The 16,271-nt window shown below is 51.0% G+C and overlaps 2 protein-coding genes across 5 annotated transcripts in view; one reads left to right on the forward strand and one right to left on the reverse strand.

Annotated features, from left to right (window-relative positions):
• Positions 1–2,463: 2,463 nt before the first annotated feature.
• SERPINA10 (serpin family A member 10) lies at positions 2,464–12,016 on the forward strand. Of its 2 annotated transcripts, XM_053666158.1 has the most exons (6): positions 2,464–2,653; positions 2,839–2,935; positions 5,316–6,068; positions 7,220–7,493; positions 8,813–8,963; positions 10,666–12,016. In XM_053666158.1, the coding sequence occupies exons 3-6, from the start codon at positions 5,372–5,374 to the stop codon at positions 10,855–10,857; spliced, it is 1,314 nt and encodes a 437-aa protein (XP_053522133.1). In that variant the 5' UTR covers positions 2,464–2,653; positions 2,839–2,935; positions 5,316–5,371; the 3' UTR covers positions 10,858–12,016. The 2 variants fall into 2 exon arrangements, with proteins under 2 accessions (XP_053522133.1, XP_036986218.2); XM_037130323.2 differs by lacking the exon at positions 2,839–2,935 and having other exon boundaries at positions 2,465–2,653.
• Positions 12,017–14,379: 2,363 nt separating this feature from the next.
• PPP4R4 (protein phosphatase 4 regulatory subunit 4) overlaps positions 14,380–16,271 on the reverse strand; it is an 82,580-nt gene continuing 80,688 nt past the window's right edge. Inside the window, exon 26 of one of the 3 annotated variants that reach the window (XM_053666149.1) lies at positions 14,380–16,166. In XM_053666149.1, the coding sequence (XP_053522124.1) occupies positions 16,151–16,166 (16 nt within the window). In that variant the 3' untranslated portion in view covers positions 14,380–16,150. Of the gene's footprint in view, positions 16,176–16,271 lie in introns of all 3 variants that reach the window. The other 2 variants (XM_053666148.1, XM_053666153.1) reach the window with 2 other exon arrangements.

Raw genomic sequence — 16,271 nt, forward strand, 5'->3', positions numbered from 1 at the left:
GCTAGGCCAACAACCGGGCATTTGCCCCAGGCGTGTGCACGTGCGTGCGTGCGTGCGTGCGTGCGTCTGTGCGCGCGCGCGCACGTTTGCGCATGAGCGCAAGCATGTGCTTTGCAAGGACTTGAGAAGTCTGTTCTTTTCTCCCTGCGCAGGTTTTTCTCGCTGTGACCCACGAAAACTAAGTGCGGCTGTTTCACTTTTTTCTGAAGCTAGTTATGCCAGTATCTGGCCTTAGTCATTTTTCAGACGTTAGCCCTGTAGGTTCCAGGACGAACTTGCTTTAGAAGCCCCTCGTTCGCTCCTTTTGGGGTAGCTTTCGCCTGCCTGTGAAAAGTTAGGGGAAGGACGGTACTGTCTCCTCTGAGTTTACTCCGGTGACCAGAGGCCTTCCTATCAGATCTTTCCCGATCTTTCTCCACAAATACGTGTGATAAGCACAAATGCAGAGCAAACTGCAAGTCATTTGGCCGGGTTCTGTTCTGGCCAACACTGGCAGGAAAGGCCTTAGTGGGCCTGGGCCTGCATTGCCTCCTCCGTAACACCCAAATCCGGGGTCTGGGCTTACCCCTGAGGTTCATTCTGGCTCCAAAATTATACAACAAATACCATGCATTAGCGCTTCTGACCAGGTATCATGCTGTATAGGTGCGACCTCATGGAACCCTCACAGCAGTTCTAACAGCTCCACCTCAGGAGCCGCGTTCAAAAGAGCAGGAAATGGAGGCAGAGGGAGGTCAAGGAGCCTGCTTGCTCAGGGTCACACGTCTGGTGAAAGAGTTTAAGCTACAGTGGTAGGGACAGAATCTGACCTGGGAGCAGTGCAGGACTAATCATTGAAGGTGGAGAGCTTCTGAGCCCCACTTATGGGCACCCCTCCTGAGAAACAATGTTGCCCATCTCCTTCCTGCTCCCTGGGTGCTGCTGAGATTTTCATCCGCCAGACGCCCACTTCTGGCTGCTTTATTATGGGAGGGGACGCAAGCTCATACAGGTCAGGTTACATGCCTCAGGCCTGGCAGCTAGGAACTTGAGGACTTGGGATTCTAGTCCAGGGGTGTCTGTCAGGGACCCTCACACTCTTGCCTGTGCATTTTGCCGCCTTCCGTATACAGCTCCGTTTCTGAATGGCAGCAGTTTAAGGAGCTGTCCAGAAGGTCAAATGGACCATGATTACTTTGATGTCACTTCTGAAGCCCCAGTGACTGCTGACGTGCCCCGCAGCACTCACCCTGCTGCTTCCTCTCAGGCACTGGCTGAAGCTCACATGCCCCCAAGCCTGCAGGAAGCAGCCCTGCCTCACCCGCTGCAGTGCTGTCCATCAGCTGTAGGGGACAAGGCAGTCAGGCCGACTCCAGCTCCTGTGCTGAGCAGAGCACCAGGGCCCAGCCCGCCGTCTGCACTGAGACCCTGTAAGGCAGGGCTTCGCAACGGAGCGGACACTGCCCCAAAGGCACACTCTGGACACTTGTAAGGGCTCTTCAGATTTCTACAATGTTTGGGGAGTGTTACTTGCATTTAGTGAAAAAGGGAGAGAGATGCCAGATGTAGTGGAACACTCAGGAGTGTCCACCACGATGAAGTGACATCACTCAGATGACCCACGTCAAGCCCATGCGGGTGAAAAACCCATCCATTCATAAGTGATCTGAGCCCAGACCCTTACAGTCCCACACGTGTTTTATTCCATAGAAAAACACTATTTTCCACCGAGGTTTGAATTCTCACTGAATTTTCTATGAAGATGACAACCATGTAAATGAGAGGAAGAGTTGTTTGGAGGTGGGGGTCTCACTGAACGCGATGCACCATTACAGAAAACCTCATGGCCGATGGTGGCTCCGACGGTAGGGCTGGACAGTGGGGTGCAGCGCCCAGACTCTCAGAGCAGCCCCACATCTGACACCGTCACCCGGTCTGCTAGGGGACGTATGCCAGAGCCTTTACATGTTAAAAGAAACATTATTTTCTTATACTTTACTTTCATTTCCCCTCCATATTGTAGTCAGAGTAGTATTTTGCTTTTAAAAACTTTTTTGTGGATATCTTATATTAACCATAAATTTCACTTCAGGGCAGTAAAGGGCACGTGAACTATTTATATTACAGTAAGGAGAGTCTTAATAGATCTGAGAAATTTTGTCTTAAAGGGTCTCCATCAGCCCTGACTTCAGATACTTGAGGATTCCAGGCTCATGACTTAGGTGCAGAAGTTAGTTGACCTTGACATGGCTTTCTGTATTGCCCATAGCCTCTTACCTGTCCGCCTCTCCCACTGGACTGAAAGTTCCTCAGGGTGGCGGCAGCAGGTCTCAATCATCTCGGCTCCACCCCCCACACGGTGCCGCCCTTCGCAGGGTTGGTCCAGCGCCTGGAACCACCCTGTCCCAGCGGGAGCAGGATCTGACGAGGGCAATGCGTGGAGTTGAGAAACAGAAGCTCCTGTGGAGGAACCAATATGGGAACCTTTCTCTCTGTCCCTGGTTTTACGGAAACGCCCCCAGCTCCGAGCAGGGTGTTAATCAGTAATGGTCCCACGGGCCGCAGCGTACTTTGGAAGAGTAAATATTTGCTACGGGCTTTCGGCTACAAACCCCAACCTTCTGTCTTTGCCCTGAATGAAGGACCTTCCCAGGCACCGGGGGTCCACTCACTGGTAAGAGACCACATATTGAAGGGGGACCTCCACAGACTAACCAGCAAGGGATGGGCATTGGCTTCCTTGTCCTTTCTGGATGGGTTCTAAGGTGGGGGGTGGGAGCCTAGGCAGCACCGAGCCCTCACTGGGCAGGGCAGCATGGGGCTGAGCGGTGGGTCGTAGACACAGGGCTTCCTCTGCAGGAAGAAGGGATGATGAGGTGTTTAAGTGTTGAGAGTCCGTGCCCACAGCACTCACTGTTTAAGCCACACTCAATGTCCTGGCTTTCGTCCTGCCCAGGTGAGTGAACCCCCACTGCCAGGGCTGGGTGGGGGTGCTGCAAAAGTGCATCCAGGGCTAAGAAGCGGTGAGGGAGCTGTTGATTTCTTACCACTCGGGTTCTATTTTAGGATGGCGCATCCTCAGTGTGCTTAATTGTACCCTGATGCTTGAGGAGTGCCCCTGCGCACAGACTCTGTATGCAGTAGAGTCTAGAGGGCTCTAGAGTCTAGAGTCTGGAACGGTGAGCTTAGGGGGCAGTGTGTGGGGCACCCGTGAATGCCTGGGTGGCCACTCCACACTGAAGGAGGAGCCGCATAGTGAGACTTAGCAACTGGAATGGGTGCTGGGATGGTTTCCTGACCACTGTCAGAGAGAAGTGATCAGAGTTCAGGAGCACACTACCGTGGGATTAATCTATCAACCTACAAAGTAGTGCCAAATACTGTGCACAGGCAAACCTCGGAGACACTGTGGGGATGAGGTTCCAGACGGCAGTAAAGTAAGTCACATGGATTTCTGGGCCCTCCAGTGTAGACAAAAGTTATGTTTGGCTCCGGCTGGTGTGGGTTGGGCGTTGTCCCACAGAGCAACAGGTTGCCGATTTGATTCCCAGTCAGGGCACATGCCTGGGTCGTAGGCAGGTCCCCAGTTAGAGGCATGCAAGAGGCAACTGATCGATATTTCTCTTACACATCCATGTTTCCCTCTCTCTTTCCCTGCTCCTCTGTCAAAAATAAATAAAATATTTTTAAAGTTATGTTTATAGCATACCATAGTCTATTAAGTTGCAATACTGTTATATCTAAAAATAATATACATACCTTAATTTTGCTGCTAAATAATGCTGACCAACATCGAGCCTGCAGTGAGGTACGATCTCTTTGCTGGCGGCAGGCCCTGCCGAGGGGCCGGTGAGACCGCAGTGTCCGGGTAGCACGGTGAAATGAGGCGTGCCCGCATAATGAAGGCGCGAGCCAGGGATCCCTTTGGATGCTGCAGGAGGTAGTGACCCAGCATCTGCCATACTGGAGTGAGCTACCGAACTTGGGCGTGACGGCTAGAATCTCACGGAACTCCCTAACACTGACATTGGAGAAGCACAGCAGTGTCTCACTGGGAAAGGGGGGGCCTTCAGGCTGCATTCTACTGGGTGTTCAGCATACAGAGGAGCAGGGTACTGAGTCTTGGGGCCCCGTGTCATTTTGTACCAGGCACAGACGAGGACACAGCCCCCCGCCTCAGGCAGAGGAGGCCTGGGAACGTCACCTCATCACCACATACGGCTCTGGGGGGCCTAGTTCAGAACGAGGGTCTCTACTGACAAGAACTCCTATGAGGCCTGCAGCCTCCCCTGCCTGATGCCCGCTGGGCTGACTGACCCCGCCCCAGCCAGGCGCTCCTGGGGCGGTGGGCTCAGGAGAGAGTGAGGCTGCGTCTGTCTCAGTGACCTGCCCAGCTAGCCTCTGGGGTGCTGTTGTCCCCCGAACACCAGCACTGGAGTCAGGAGACTGTCAGGTGGCACAGCCCCGCCCTCCAGTGTTCATTCGGATGGACAATGTGCAGGTGCTCTGGAGCCGGGCTCCGTGCCCAGGGCTCCAGGGAGCCAGAGAGGTGGTCAGCCGGGACGGCTCTTGGTGAGGGGCATGGGGATTGGAGACCCCTGCCCAGGCCGGAAGGCCGGCCCCACCTGGGGCGACGAAAGCGAGCACATACTTTATGACTCACTGTCACTGTGAGGATTCAATGAGCCCAGGCCTCATGAAGAACAAGCTGGCTAGCCATTCTGTCCTGGAGACTGCAGGTTCAGTGAAGGAAGGAAGACCTGCAGGCAGCTGTGTGATCGGGCCCCAGGGCTGCAGAAGAGATTCAGGGGGCAGAGTTCTGATCCCAGAGGCAGGCAACTCAGCACCCCCCTTCCTCCTGGCTTTGATTGCTCCCTGGGCCCTCTGAATCCCCAGCCAAACATGCCGTAGCCCCAGGTCCCCGAAACCCAGCTTGATGGGCTGTTGTCGGGCCCAGCAACCGAGGGCAATGAATGAAACTGCCCGGTGAAAGGTCTGTGAGCCTCCTGACCCAGCGCCTCTCCGCCCCACATCTAGTGGGGTCAGCACCCAGACCATGGCCACTTTAATCCACCCCTTCTGGGAGGCCGCGGAATGAGTGGGGAAGTTGGGGGAGGCCAAGGGCTGCCCCTGGACTGGCAGGGGAAGGGACATGGGGGAGGTTTCACTCTGCAAGAGTCCCCTCCTCCTCAGGTGAACCGCTGGCACCCCTCCTTGCTCCGGGTCCACCCCACCCCCAAAGGCAGGAGGCGTGGTCCCTGGAGGGATCGTACCACCACACAGGGGGGACTGACTGCACAGGCACTAAAAACCATCCTGCCCTGTCTTCTCCCAAGGAAGTCTCGCCACTGAAGAGAAGTGCTCCTTGGGCCTCCACGGCTGACCTGACCGGATGAAGGCAGCGCTGCGCCTCCTGCTCCCCTGCCTCCTGGCCCAGGTGTGGCTGGTGCCCGGCTTGACCCCCAGCTCCTGGTCCCCAGGGGCCCAGCCAGGGCCAGAGACTCCGCAGCCCCCCACTGACCAGTATGAGACCTTCCAGGGAGTGCAAGCCCCGGAAGAGGAGCAGGAGCCCTGGCTGACGACCAGTGAGCGCCAGCTCTGTGAGGACACCTTCAACCTGGGGTTCAGCCTGCTGCGCAAGATCTCCATGAGGCATGAAGGCAATGTGGTCTTCTCTCCGTTCGGCCTGTCCTTGGCAATGGCGGCCCTGACGATGGGGGCCGAAGGGCAGACCAAAGCCCAGCTGGAGAGCGGGCTCCGGCAGAACCGGAACGGGACCAGGCCCCGGCACCTGCCCACCCTCTTTTGGCGGCTCAGGGAGCGCCTCTCCCACAACCGGGAGCTAGGCCTCACCCAGGGGAACTTGGCCTTCATCCACGAAGATTTCAATATCAAAGAGACCTTCCTCAATTTATCCAAGAGGTATTTCAATACAGAGTGTGTGAGGATGAATTTTCACAATGCCTCCCAGGCCCAGGGGCTCATGAATCATTACATCAACAAAGAGACGCAGGGGAAGATCCCCAAGCTCTTTGCTGAGATTAATCCGGACACCAAATTAATCCTGGTGGATTACATCCTGCTCAAAGGTATTCTGATGACCTTCTGCCCTCCCAAAGCCACGGGTCTGTCTCTCGTCTGTCTGTCTGTCTCTCCCTTCCCTGTGTGGCCAGCACGTGCTTCACACCAAATGGTTTTGTAGGACTAGTTTTCAGGATTCAGACGCAGACTGAAACGGGCGTTGACAGTGTAGGGCAGAGTGCGGGACGCAGTCATTCGGTTCCCGTGACCCACGTGGTGACCCACGTGTTCCTCGTCCTTAGTTTCCAAGCACCTCTGCACAGCTCTGCCCGCCTCGGATGCTCTGACACAGGGAACCCTATGGGTCACTGAAAGGAGGCAAAGGATCGAGAGATTTAGGATTGTAGCTTTGGTCCTTCACTCTCTCCTTGTGTGACCTGGAGAAAGTGACAAAGCCTCTCGTCCTTGAGTCTTAATATAAAAAAAATGGGGAGATTCCTACCTCCTGTACAGACGACGGTGAGGCTCAGAGCAGTTCACTCAATCAAGGTCACATGACAAACGGCAGAGGCAACCGGGGGTCCTGACACTCTCGAGCCAGATCCCTTCATCCTGCCCCTCTGACGGGGCGGCGGACTCGTGTGGCTGCTGCTGCAGCAGAGCGCTGACACTGGGGCCTCACGAAGCCGCGGAGACACGCCTGGGTCCCGCCGGCCAGGCCGCACCCCGGACGGAGGCCCGTGTAGAGCCACAGGCAGGCGGCCTCCCGGGGTGGCAGGACTGTTTGTCAGCAAGGTTCTTCTCGAAGAACCACTCTTGGCAGCGGTGGGTGGGGAACGCCCTGTCTTCTGTCCCAGTGGCTCTGCTTGTCCAGCAGTAACTAGACAGAGGTGGTCCGAGGGCCCCTCATAAAGACAGGGGCAGGGAGAGGCGCAGTGTCCCCTAGGCTGGGGCGATCGGGGCGATCACAGTGATCAGATTACGGTGAGCCCCGACCCCGCTGCTGTGTGTGATTCCAGGGGGCCTGCGGGTGGGTCCGTGTCCTGCCCTCCAGGGAGGGGCCGGGAGAGGCTGACCTTTGGGGAGTTTATTTTGTGGTCACAACCAGCCTCTCCAGGGTCTGCCTCGCCTGGCGCGGGAAGGGGGCCGATGGCTTTAGCAAGAACGATGTTCTCCAGCAGGGTGGTCTCCACAGTGCGTTCTCTTCCTACCCGTTCAGGGAGGTGGCTGACCCCTTTTGACCCTGTCTTCACCGAGGCAGACACTTTCCGCCTGAACAAGTACAAGGCGGTGAAGGTGCCCATGATGTTCAGGCTGGGCACCTTCGCCTCCACCTTCGATAAGAACCTCCGTTGCCACGTCCTCAAACTGCCCTACCAAGGAAACGCCACCATGCTGGTGGTCCTCATGGAGAAAATGGGGGACCACCTGGCCCTTGAAGACTACCTGACCTCAGACCTGGTGGACTCGTGGCTGAGAAACATGAAAACCAGGTAGGCAAGTCCCCAGCCCTGTCCAAGCTCCGCCTTCCAGTCTCCTCCAGCTCTCACCACCCTCCCGTGGTCTAATGCCCACCTCACACCCCCGCCCTGTGAACTTGGGGGCCGTCCCTGAGAGCTGGGCTGCGTTTGCCCTGTTTTCCGCTGTCCCGGGTTCTCCTGCGCCAGGCACTGCGGCATGAGCCCAGTGAAGTTTACCTTCTAGTGAAGGGAGACAGGCCAAAGCGCAGGGCAGGGGTGGGGTGGAGGAGGGGGCGCCAGCAGGGGCCAGGTGGGGAGCAAACCCCAGAAGGGAAGCAGGACCCTGTGCGCATCCTGGGGGAGAGAGGTGTGGCAGGGAGAAGGGGGACAGCTCTGGGAGGGGAGAGTGCCCTGTGGGTCCGAGGAGCAGCAAGGCGGCCTGGAAGGAGATGAGGTCAGAGACCCGGGCACCCAGTCACCCAGGACCATAGGTTATAGGCCCCGGAGAAGGGTCAGGCTTTTCCTGAGGGAGATGAGAAGCCATGGGGTCGGGGTTGGGGGGGAGCGGCGGGGCGGGGCGCTACTCCGAGCAGAGGAGCAACATGGTCTGATTTGTGTTTCAAGGGGCCACACGACCCCTGTGCTGGGTAAAGACACTGTTGTGGGGGACGGCAAGTAGGGCAGTCAGGAGGTCCCAGCAATTCCCTGTGACTGTTCGGATTGGGATGCTGCCCCTCAGGCTGTGGGATGACAGTGAGGAGACAGGATTTGCTGAGGGACTGGATGTGGGTGAGAGAGAGGAAGCGTGAGGGGGGGCCAGGAGCCAAAGGACACGCCATTCAGCTCTTTCTACATGGCAGGCATTGCTTGGTGTACTTACATTTCATCCCATGCTCCAAAGGACACTGGGAAACTGGGACTGGAGTGTTTGGCAGCACTTCACGGATTAAGAAACTGGAGATTTTCCAGACCACTGCCGTGTCAATTACTACTGTTCATGTTTTTTATTTTTGACCTGGAAGATTTGTCTTTCCAAACACAGTTAGTTCCGAAGGAGAATTCCAATGTATATAAGTAGATGCTCTCAGCCTTTCTCTGGCTACAGAGAGGCAAGGAGTGGCAGGTTCCCTGCAGAGCCCTCTTGCTGGCCAACCCCCAGCCCCTAAGGTTCTCCTGGTGTCCTGGGGGTCTTCACAATCCAGACCCTGAATGCAGCAGCCGTCATCCTGGGGGTCGCTGATTGCTGGACAAAGAAAGCTATTGGGTTTGGGTTGTTTTTAAAATATAGGGAAATGGATGCAAAATATAGTGCTCCTGGCCACATTTCACCATTATATGTACTTGTGCCACAGAAATACGGAAGTTTTCTTTCCAAAGTTCAAGCTAGATCAGAAGTATGAGATGCATGAACTGCTTAAGCAGATGGGAATCAGAAAGATCTTCTCCCCCTGGGCCAGCCTGAGTGAACTCTCAGCTACTGCGAGAAATCTGAAAGTAACTAAGGTAAGTCAGGGCCCTTTACTGGGACCCACCCCGAAGTAGGAATGGGACCAAAGCCAACCAGTATTTTCACAAATCACTCTAATGTTGATAAAATACCAAGTTGTAGTAGAAATTTAGATTTAAATTCCAAAGACTCGAAATAGCACCCAGCTTGGATGTTTTGCGAGTCTTTACTTTATTGAAGCATTAGTTCAATAATTTAATTTCTCTTCTATGGAGCCTTCCCTCTTCTCTCCCAAATGCTCAAGGAGAAATCTACCCCTGAAAAGGAACTGATTCACAGATTCATTTAAAATGATGAAATTACACCACTTGCAAGACGAAAGAAACCACCAGAAGCCACCTGCCCAATTCCTCGCCCCCTTGTTGGAATCCCCTCTATAATAACCTTACAAAACAGCCCTGTGGTTTGTTGGTCCCTCCCTCCCTCCATCCCTCCCTCCCTTTCTCTTACTGCTTTCAGTGACAGGGAAGTCAACGCTTCTTTGAAAAGCAACCGAATCCATAAACAGCTAACATATATGTGGGTTTGGGACCTGTAACTCCTCCCTGACTCGTCCTCTTTGGCCCTTGTTCAGCCTCTAAGCTATGAAGGGCAAGCTTAGTTGCTCCCCACAAGGAGCCCCTTCAGCTCGTGCAGTCTCAGTGGAAGCCCTGTTGGTTTGGGGGCGCGCACTGTCCATTGTCTGGAGCAGCTCCGGGCATCACAGGCAGCTGGTTAGCGTTCTGGCAGCAAGCCCCCAGCCATGATCATGGTGGAGAAAATTGCCGATGTTTTCCAAATGGCAGCTGCACCTCCCCACATTCTTCCGTAGTTGTGGGGTTTGGTTAGTATTTCCCCAGAGAATTGCGCTTCCTAGTTCCAAGACATTCAAAGTGGCATCCCTACATAGGAAGCAGCAGGGCAGCCGTGGCCTGGGCTCGGGCCTCGCCACTCAGGGAAGGGAGCACCAATGAACACACCCGTCCTGCAGACCGGCATCCGGAGGAGCGGCTGCTGCACACACCTGGAGAACTGGGGCACAGTGCTCTTTTCCAGTTCAAATCGCAAGTCCCTAAATGCTCCCCCTCTGTTCACTCCAGATCAGGGGATCTCCAGGTGTTATCACACTGACATTTCTGTTACCTCTTATCTTCATCACACCGGTGTTGCCACCCACACAACCTAAGGCTCCTGGACAAAGAAGGGGTTTGCCACCGTGCCATGTGGCCTGAGTACAGGCACCCAGAGTTCAGGAAGACCTCAGGGACCGCAGGGTCTGCCCCAGGGACTCCTCAGGGCAGAGCCAGGTCTGCGAAGCTGATGCAGACTAGCCACCCTCCTGACCCCACCATGCCTCCCAGCGCTTCCGGGCGCTTGAGAACCTTCTGGAGGAGCACCAGCTCCGCTCAAGAATCAGTAGCACAAAGTACATGCTCAGTAAGTATTTGCTGATCCAACACATGCAGGAAGGAACTGGCCAGCCCACACCCAGTATGTTTCACATTTGGGTGCCCGGGGTCTCCTGGTATTGTTCTGGGGCTTCTAAGGCGAACCCCTGGAGCACCCTCAGACCACCCCGTCAGCACAGAGGAGCCCTGCCCCACTCATGCCCACGAGCCTGGCCCTGTGGGTAGGACCACAGCAAAAAATGTCACAGGGCGCAATTAACTGCCTCCTTCCCACTGCCACCCAGACGGTCTTCCCCATTTTCTTTCCCAGGTTTTACAAAAATCGGTGATTGAGGTCAATGAGAAAGGCACTGAGGCAATGGCGGGAACGCTGTCGGAAATTATTGCTTACTCCATGCCTCCCGTCATCAAAGTGGACCGGCCCTTCCATTTCATGATCTATGAAGAAACCTCTAGAATGCTCCTATTCCTGGGCAGGGTGGTGAACCCAACTCTGCTGTGATTTATGACAAGTCCGAGTTTGTGGTGCACAGCAGATGCTGTGAGCCGTGGGAACCCACACGAGATACTGGCTCCGGGTGGCAGAAGAGAGGGACTCTGGTCCTCCGCGACTGAGCCATCCTTAGAAACATCTGAGTATGAAACGCGAACTTATTTTAAGGAGGTGTTTGTACAATCTGCTTGGTATTTTAGCCTGTTTCTAAGAGCCTCCATTGGTGACTAAGGACTAGCCTGGTGGAATATCCACCTTTCTGTGTTTCTCACGCGTCTGGACTTAAAAAGGTGCCCCAGGACACTGTTTCCAGAGGATGCCTCTGGGAGGAAGACTCGCCCACATGCTGTGAGTCACGTACTTGACTCTCTTCACTGCCCTCTGGTACGGTGTTTTCTTATAATCTGGCATAGAATCGTTTCTTGCTGACTAAGATCGTGGAGAGCAGGACCAATAAAATGCCATTGGTCAGACCAAGACAGCATAAAGTATGTAAACCAAAGTGGAGTCACTTGTGTCAACCAAGATGGCTGCCAGTCAGCCATGGCACTTTGGTTCAAGAGGTAAAACACCTAAGTCAGCGCAGACACATCTGGCAAGGAGACACACCAGGGCATCTGCACATGTGATCAGATGTGGGACCACCCATAGATGGGTGCCTGGGGAGTCTGTACTTGCCATCAGGGGTGCCAAGCAGAACAGCTGTGAACCACCTATAGGTTCCTGGGCTAATTCCGCACTTAGCATCAGGGGGCCAAGACACTCATCAAAAGACCCAGAAGCGTGGCATGCACTACTTTCAAGGGTATAACTGAGGCAGGCTCCGGGCCACTGCTGAGACACCAGAGGGCTGCTCCACACCATGCTGATCTCCCCTAGCACTGGCCACCAGAGGCTCTGCCCTGCTGGACTGAGGACTTCGCCTGCCCTGCTGCCCACCTAGCTCCTGAGACCCTTCCTTACAAGACGCTGATGACTCCCTTGGCCCCTGTTATGATTCCTGGACCTGCAGACTGAGACTCTGGGACTGGGGTTCGTGAGCCCCCATTGATGGCTGTGTGTATGTGTGTGATATTTCTCCTGGATTGTCAGTGTGGGTAGGATATTAACATGTGTTGATGTTCTACTTTGAGTGAACCTGCCTTCAATAAAAGCTGAGCGAATGGCATAGTTACCATGTGTGACTCCGGTCTATTCCTCGGTGCCCAGCTGCTCAGCAGAAAGCTAGCCGAGCAGTTGCCAGCTGATGTATAGGAAAGACTGTATCATGAACATACACTAGTGACAAAAATTAGAAAAACATGGCTGTCATCTGTCCTGATCACAGCATCTGCCTCAGTGTGGCCTGGTCTACTCCATGATGCCTTCTTCAGTCATTTGGCAGAAACGTTAACTGAGCTGCAGGTCCCCTCGGTCAGTGCCCCCATTTCCCAAAGGATGGAAGTGGGGAACCAGAGGCCGGGTTATATTATGACTTATGGGCCCAGGCACTTCTGGGGTCTGTCCTCCATAAAAAGTATGTATGTGTATTAAAATTCTATTTTATGACTGTATAAATATATATACACATGCACATCTATAATGGGTTGTATTTGTCTTTATACTGAGGCAGTCAAAGCACGTAACTTGCTTTACTGCAAGAAGTAAAACATCTTTATGGGCCCCACAAAGTACCATGGACCTGAGGCACAGTGCCTGCCACACCAAATGGATAAATCACACCGGACGCCTTAGAAGAGAAAGGTGTCCCCAGGCAGCAACGGCAGGGACGCCGGACTCCAGGCCCCGGGCCCATCGCACTTCCCCTTCTTTCGGTCTAAACTGCCCAGCACGGTCCACCGACACAGGTGGCACTCGCTGCCCTCGCAGTTACCCACTCGGGTGAAACAGAGAGTAAGCGTGGACTCAGTGCCGAGGCTGGAAGGAAAACAGCAAATACCCCTGAAACTGTTTTTAAGCAGCCATTTTCTGTTACAGAGACAAGAAAATACTTTAGGAGTAAATTCTGAGACCCATAAATGGAGCTATTCTTGGAGTGTCAACTAAATGCCTAATTGGATTTCTATTTGTTCCATAACCAATTTTATACCTAAAATCAATCTACTGATTAGTCACCTTAACTAACATAAATCAGAGTAATGTGTCATATTAGTGTGAACAGGTACCAATACCCAGCAGCAGGATAAAGATGGACTTTTTATCGTTCTAAAACCTGGATATTCACTCATTCCTCTCTTCCCTCCTGGGGCACCGGTGGACAACTCCAAGGGTAAGGCCATTCTGGGGCCTAGAAAGAGAGGTGAAAATAGAGGGCTGACTCCAACGGGCATTCCTCATTAGTATTCAATTTTTGTGGAGAAATACTAGGAAGAAAAATAAAAGAGGGTTCAATCAAATTACCTACTTTCAAGAGATGAAATTTGGAGGAAAAATGTCTACAAAAGCATGACACCCCCTGAAATCAATGCAACCAAACCAAGTTCTGAGAGTTTCATTCTCATTGAAGGATCCACAAAACACACAGGGCAGACTCCCACCTGGTCCCCCCCACGCACAGTAGCGGTGTCACAGCTCCACCACGCTGCTCTTCAAGGCAGGAAATGGCCTATTCCGTGTTTTTAAAAGTATTTTTAATATGCCCACATATGCTGGGAGAAGCTCCTAGGACGCTAGGTTTCAGATTTTCCAAGTATATTCATACAAGCATGGTGAAGAAATGCAGACAATGAAAAGTGTCATTAATGATACAAAAAAAAAAAATCAAGGTTTCTACTGAGAGGGAAAATTTGCACATTATAACAAGGCTTCTCTATATGTGTGAGGTTTTAAAAACTGTTCCTACACAGACACCCACACACACAGTCTCTCGCACATGCTGTAACAATTAAGAACAGATTATTTAATTAAGCTAATTCCTTTTTCCTTGCTGTACAACTCCTACTTAAGCTAACTGACTGTTCATTTCAATTTGAACATTTCATGTTTGCCTACTAACCGCAAGGCGAAACGGACCCGTCCCTTCCTAAGGTGCCTGAGCTCAGAATTCAAATAATGGAAATAATTTTCAAATACATGTAGGCTGTGGAAGAAAATTCCTACATGCTCCTTATTTTACCACTATGAAGTAAAACCCTTTTGAGCTCTCCATGTCTGCCAGTAAAACTGAGCTCTACACATCTGTTTTTCTCTTGTAATGCTGACCTGTGAGATTTGAGAACCTGTCAAAATATAACTTACGGATACAATTCACACACAAATGAGGCGATGCCCCTATTTCCCCGCAGTCACGGGGGGGAGGGGGGCTCTTTCTACAAGTGGTTTCAAGGAACTATTTGATATGTCATTAAAGTAAGGCCTTGTCCAGGAGTATCAGTCTCATTGCAGTGTGGATATTCATAACTGTCATCCATTTGTTTTTTATTGTTTTCTATATCTATTTTTGGAAATTATATAATTTTAACAAATGTTTCAGCAATTTTAGAAATGATCATGTTCTGCAAAAAATAAAAAGAAAGAAGAACTTCTGAGCATCATTTTTATTGACTGTCTTCATTGACAACTTGGTACCTTTGGAGTAAGACTGCAGCCGACGTCTGTAAATCCCCGAATTCTGCAAGCAGGAGTGACGTTTCTCTGTCAAATCACTTTCCTCTCTCTCACATGCATAAAGGAAGTAAAAGTCCCTAACTGCCAAATTGATTACTGAACAAATTAACTGAAATTCTCCATTTTATTTAAAATAACAAGAGTCAATGCAGGTTATGAATCAAAGCGCTGGGAAAACTGGTGTCACTCTGAGTCCCATGCACTCACCATAAATACTCTCTCCCAGATCACAGAGTTCAAGTCCACGTTAGTGACGCTGGTAGGAGACATCATGAAAATAGTTTAGTGAAATTCGCAAAGAATGTACTAAGTTAGCCTTCGTATACGGTCAAGCTTCTCGTGTCTACTCAGTTTCTAAGTACTGACAAGTGGGTAGGTGAACAATTCCATTAACCTATCCTTAACTGAAACATATTAAAAATCACTAAAAAGAGCCCCCAAAAGGGCCCGCTGTGAGGAAATGGGGACAGAAGTGGCATAAAAGTTTCACACTGAGCACCTGTTCCTGAGTCATTTGTAGCTGATGTCGTACGCTTCTGTTACTCATTGCTTGGACATGAACTGTCTTACTCTTTAATCGTGGAATAAAAACTGCAGAGAAGTATTTAAAACTTTTTTCACAAACACAGGTATCTCATTAACCTATGTTTTATTTTGAGTAAATTCACTATTCATTATTTTACATTATAAAAAGTAACCACACACGCATATGCATTCACAAATTAGATCATCTTTATCATACATCAATATATTAAAAAAACAAGTATTTTCTAATATCAATATAGTTATATGCTGATTGCATTCTGAAATAGAGAAGCTGACAATAGCTTCATACAGTATATCTCAAGAACTGACATTTTAAAATTAACGATCATATATATTCCACAGGCAAATTGGGATGGAAATATTAGCGTTAGTACAAATGAATGCTGCTGACGTAGCTGAAGCATGATAGCTCGGAATAACAACTGATTCCAACTAGACTCATCATTCCTAATTAAGGACAGATACAATCTAAAATGTAAACAAGGTATGTATAAAATAAACTCTTCTAGGAAATAAAGGAAATCATCGATCTATTATTTTGAAGGTAGTTGTGGCTAAAAGGTATCAGAAAACTTTGTGGAATACTCATTGCCAAATTTAAATTTCAGAATACCCTGCAACACACTGTCACCACTAACGGACTGATAAGATTGCAGACAGCTAGCTACTGGTGCCCCTTTCAGTGGGACTTTTCAACCAGCTTGGAGATTCTTCAGAAACGAATGTCTTGTCTTTCTAACTCCCAAGGCCCCTCCGAGCAATCCTCCAGCTATGGCCGTTTCAGTCGATACAGACTTCCATATAATTTTTAAATGCTAAAGCTCTAGATCAAGTAAATAGATGGTTTCCTGCATAAATAAATGCACACTGGTCTCTTCTGCAGCAGTAGTTAAAGCAATACTAAAGTTGTTTTTCATCACACTCACTATAACATTGGAATTCTGTAACCACGTTATTATTTAAGAAATATATATTATTCCTCCTACAGAATCTAATTTCAAATATGGAACTGTTAGCAACACCAGCTGCCATAACGTATCTCTTTCCATTCGTTTAAAAAAAAGGAGCCCCAGCCATTGCGTTAGCTTTTGTCCATCAATTATATTGTCTCCACTTGTGTTTGTTTTGCCTCCTTTGCCAAGCAGATGATTTAAGGATTGGATTTCCTGGATTTTCTTTGTCAGGGAGGAAGGAAGAGAAAGAGGGGAAGGAAGAGAAGGAAGGACGGAAAGAGGGAAGGGAGAGGAAGAAAGAGAAAAAAAACAAACATG

Source organism: Artibeus jamaicensis, unplaced genomic scaffold (assembly GCF_021234435.1).
Source record: "Artibeus jamaicensis isolate MK-2021 breed Jamaican fruit bat unplaced genomic scaffold, CSHL_Jam_final contig_444, whole genome shotgun sequence".
Lineage (NCBI taxonomy): Eukaryota > Metazoa > Chordata > Mammalia > Chiroptera > Phyllostomidae > Artibeus > Artibeus jamaicensis.

Excerpts from the sequence above, each read along its gene's own strand:
- SERPINA10 (XM_053666158.1), top strand. The coding sequence starts at position 5,372 with ATGAAGGCAGCGCTGCGCCTCCTGCTCCCCTGCCTCCTGGCCCAGGTG. Across the intron at positions 6,069-7,219 it reads GGATTACATCCTGCTCAAAG|GGAGGTGGCTGACCCCTTTT; the intron begins GTATTCTGATGA and ends CTACCCGTTCAG. Across the intron at positions 7,494-8,812 it reads CTGAGAAACATGAAAACCAG|AAATACGGAAGTTTTCTTTC; the intron begins GTAGGCAAGTCC and ends CTTGTGCCACAG.